This window comes from Ipomoea nil, unplaced genomic scaffold (genome assembly GCF_001879475.1).
Source record: "Ipomoea nil cultivar Tokyo-kokei standard unplaced genomic scaffold, Asagao_1.1 scaffold1721, whole genome shotgun sequence".
NCBI classification, from domain to species: Eukaryota; Viridiplantae; Streptophyta; class Magnoliopsida; order Solanales; family Convolvulaceae; genus Ipomoea; species Ipomoea nil.
In genome coordinates, this window is record NW_017618149.1 from 1,252,816 (window position 1) to 1,257,276 (window position 4,461).

Consider the following 4,461-nt stretch of genomic DNA (forward strand, 5'->3'; position numbering starts at 1 on the left):
ATTAGTAGAAGATGAAATCATCATTCTTACTCACATAAGTACCGAAAAACAACTAGCAGATATTTTAACCAAAGCATTAGATGGAAACCGGTATACAAAGCTTAGGGCCGAAATAGGCCTATGCATCCTATGATACACATCAAACAAACAAAAACACATGGGCCATATTCACCAAATAAACCCACTAATCAAAACCAGCCCATGTTTGTTGTATCATACCGCCCCATCACAAAAAGGCCCAAACCCAAATTCCCATTTAAATCAAAAGCCTTGTCTCAGAATCAAAACGCCATACCCACCAAATAATCCCACTAATCAGAACCGACCCGTCACAAAAAGACCCAAACCCGAATTGCCATCCAAAACAAAAGCCTTGTTTCAGAATCATCATCCTTACCCGACTCCACTCAAACACCCAACTGTGACCTTCTCACTCACCCCAAACCTTCACACAACAAGAACCATGGTAAGAACACGAAATCAAAGGATGGGAAAGCTACCACGAAAAGGAACGACTAAGGGTACCTCAAACTACACCGGCACCGGAGAGTCCTCAAACCCGGTATGTGTCGAAGAAGAAAGCCCCAATGTTGCAACGAACCCTGTTCCGATAGCCAGAGTACCGTTCGGTGAACCCCAAGAACAGAGCAACCCACCAGGTAACCCAAATCACTCTCTAGCAGATCGTGAAGAAATCCCCATGCCCATGCCCATTGCGGCTGATTTTGGGGATAATAGGATTGTTGATCCAAATGATTTAGTGGTACAACTCCGGTTTGCCATAAATCGAGGCTGGGAACCTGATCTGGGCTCCTATGTTAGCTTTGTAGATGAAGAAAATCCAAGGGGGACTGATAATGAGGGACAAGAAGACCCTCAAAATCATGAGGTGAATCGTCCCCCCAGTCCTACAAATGATGAACAAACCCCAATCGAAGAAACCCAAATTTCAATTCCTCGGGTCAATAGAAACCCTAGAAAGAGGAAGATGACTGACCCGTATGAAGGGACTGATCCCAGGGCCAAAAGGCCAAATGATTTTCCAATACGGGCAGGACCCCCTCAACGAAAACCAAATATCCCACCTAAACCCTCAAAAACCAAGAAATAAAAAAGGACACAAACAGAGGATGAACAAGACTGGACACCTAATGCAGAGAATGATACTCATAGTGATGAAAGAGTAAGAACCCGAGCCCAAAAGAAGTCCCAGCTAACTACCAAGGAAAAAGAAAAGCAAAAGAAGGAACCAACCACCAAAAGGTATAAACTGTCCAGCAAGGAAAAGGGAAAACAGAAAGTAGGTATTAGTGCTGACCTGGCATACCTACCAAAACCTCACAGTACAACATTTCTGAGAAAAGAAGCAGTAAGCCTATGGAAAAGAATAGTAGAAAGGAAAATCATCAGCCAAAAACTGCTTCCCATAGATAAGATAGACAATCCAGAACAGATCCAAGAAATACTAATCACAAACCAACTCCTGGGAACAGTGACCAATATTGAACCTTATGATGAACAAGTTATATAGGAGTTCTATTGCAATATGACAAAAACCATCACCACACCTAGCAGTTCTCTGTATGGAAAGGTATATGTAAGAGGAAATTTCTATGATTTCACACCAGACATCATCAACAGATGCCTTGGAACATCTGAGATTGAACAAGAGATTGAACTAAACAGTGAACAAGTAGCCAAGGAACTCACAGCAGGAAATGTTAGCTTTGAAAAGAACAAAATCAAAGCAGCTTCTCTGACCAGCAAGTATGCAATCCTACAGAAGATAGCCCTTGCAAACTGGATGCCCTCTCTCCATGAATCCACAGTGAAATGGACCTTAGCAGAACTATTATACAAAATAGGAAAAGGAGTAAAAATCAACATGGGTTCCATCATTCATACACAAGTCACAAATTTAGCAGAAGACACCAAATCCAACACTTCCCTAATCTTTCCAAACCTCATTTCTTCAATCCTGACAAAACAAGGCCTCAAGACTCAAGGACCCATGACCACTGTCAAGAACTTCAACACAACTGTTAAACTAAGAAAGGGAAACCACCAAAATGATCTTAAATCCACAGCCCCAAAGAATAACCCACTTGATTCAAAGACACTGATCACTTACTTTGAAGGCAGACTGACAGAACTAGAAGCCTCAGAAAAAGATCTTTTAAGAAAACACATGAACATCAAGGAAGAAAAGGCTGAAATAATAGAATGGCTGGCAGTACTAAAGGATGAAATTGAAGAAAACCAAGAGCAAGGAACAGGAGAAGATATCCAAGATCACTCTCAAGAACCAGAAAATGAAGACAATCAAGATCAAGGATCAGAAGAAGACAACCAAGAAAGAGATGCTGAAACACCTGTTTCAACACCAGAACCAGACAACTAGTTTTAGCAAAAAAGGGGGAGAAAACATGTATTCTATGTTGTCTACTAAGAGGGTGGTTGTGTATTTTGTGTGTTGCCTACCGAAAAGCAGACCAGTAGGCAGGCAGACCTTCTTTTGGCTGTCCCCACTTTTGTTGGCTGTCCCCACTTTTGTGCATCAGAAGATTGATAGACAAGCAGAACAAGACAAAGACCACTTTTTGTCTTCTGTGTTTTTGGTGCTAACTGAATTAGCTAAACTAGCAGATACAACTAGAAGAATGATAGACAAGACCACTCCTTATTCTCTGTGTTTTTGACACTAACTAGCAGACACAACTAGAAGAATCAAACAACAGGCAAACTCTCTTCTAAGAGAAACAGACATAAGTACTAAAATGATCTCCAACATTTACCACCACAAATTAAGGGGGAGATCCACTGATCTAGGGGCAGACACCTCCACGTGTCAACTCTAGATTAAAAGAAAAAGGGGATCAAGGTTTTTGCTAAAATTTGACAAAGGGAGAGAATGTTGACATAAGACATATTGTCAAATTCTAGTCAAACAAGGAATCCTTAATCAAACGTGTCTTAAGATTTATATTCCTAATCCAAAGAGGATCAGCAATCCCAATCCCACCAATACCTCATCTCGTGACCTATAAAAGGAGCCGCTCCATAACTCATCAAAATACGCTTTCAGCACCTAATTGTGAGCACGAGAGTAATTGAGAGAGATACCCAAATCCCCTTGAAAAGTAGTACAAGTGTTTAGGTCTCAATAGCTTGATAGGAAATCATATTGTGTAATCCCCGTTCCCTAAACAAAGTGTACTTTAATATTGAGCTTTTAAGTGGATTTAGGCAAATTCTCAATTTGAGAAGTGCCTCGCAGATTAGGGCTGCTTGCCCGAAACTGCGTTATAAATATTTGTGTCACAACGTTTGTTTCAACGTTACCGAATTCAAACGTCTATATTAATTTCACATATATATACAAATTTTTTTTTTATATTTCCAGTAACCAGGGACGGGGGGAGAGGGGGGGCAGGGGGGCGGCTGCCCCCCCTCACTCCAACCCAACCCCATATATAGTATTTGTATGTATATATGTATATATAGTACATGTTTTAGTATTAGTATAAAAAAACTATAAAATAATAACAAGAAGTGAGTTAGAGTAGATGGTAAAGCACAACTTTAGTAATAATGAGGTTAAGGGTTCCAATCTTAGCATTAACATAGTTTTACAATTCTTTTTTAATAGCTTTTTTAATATTATTACACACACACTCTATAATAAGATGTGTAATTTATAATGTGTTTTCTATTCAAATTATTTTATTAATTATGTTTCATATTTTGTTATGAATATTTTTATAAAGTTTCGATGTGTTTTATTTTTCGTCGATATCCAACAATATTTACAATTATATTTCTTAGGTAGTTTATTTATTTATTTTTAAATTATCTCTTTTGTTTTAATGTTTCGCCTTTTCTAGAAAAATTTTCTGAATCCGTCTGTACTGTTTCGCCCCCCCTCAACCGAATTTCTGGCTCCGTCCCTGCCAGTAACTTTACATTTTATAAAATATATAACCGAGATTAATATTTTTTCCATGTACTGAGTTAGTTTGGAATCATTTTTCATTTTCAGTCAATTATTAATAGTCATTTCCTATTCAATTGGCCTAAATTTCATGCCATTTTTATTCTCAGTCAATTATTCTTTTTAATACATATTAATTAGTTAATTATTAATGGGTGTTACCGTCACGCTCAGGTATTTCTCCTATACCCAAACGCTAAGGCCAATATTACAACACTTAATAAATAATCCAAATTTAACTTAATACATAAATTTGAAATAAAATTACAACTAAATAATTTCTTCAAACACCAATTCTTCTGGTGCGTATATTCTTAGATAGACTAAATCCATCCTCATCTTGAATTCGTATTCATGTTCACCTGTAAAAAAATAATTTGACACAAAAGTACAGAGTAGACAAAAATTAGCATAAGCTAAGTAAGCTTCACTTCACCCCGTAAAATATAGGCTTGGATTTGAATTTTCAA

The 4,461-nt window shown here is 37.9% G+C and overlaps 1 protein-coding gene across 1 annotated transcript; it reads left to right on the top strand.

The window, feature by feature from the left end:
* The first annotated feature begins 1,546 nt into the window (after positions 1-1,546).
* On the top strand, positions 1,547-2,401 carry LOC109191866. The gene has a single exon (XM_019342538.1). The coding sequence runs from the start codon at positions 1,547-1,549 to the stop codon at positions 2,399-2,401; it is 855 nt and encodes a 284-aa protein (XP_019198083.1).
* Positions 2,402-4,461: the final 2,060 nt, after the last annotated feature.

Bases quoted from the DNA above. Each gene is read 5' to 3' on its own strand.
- LOC109191866 (XM_019342538.1), top strand. From the start codon at position 1,547: ATGACAAAAACCATCACCACACCTAGCAGTTCTCTGTATGGAAAGGTA.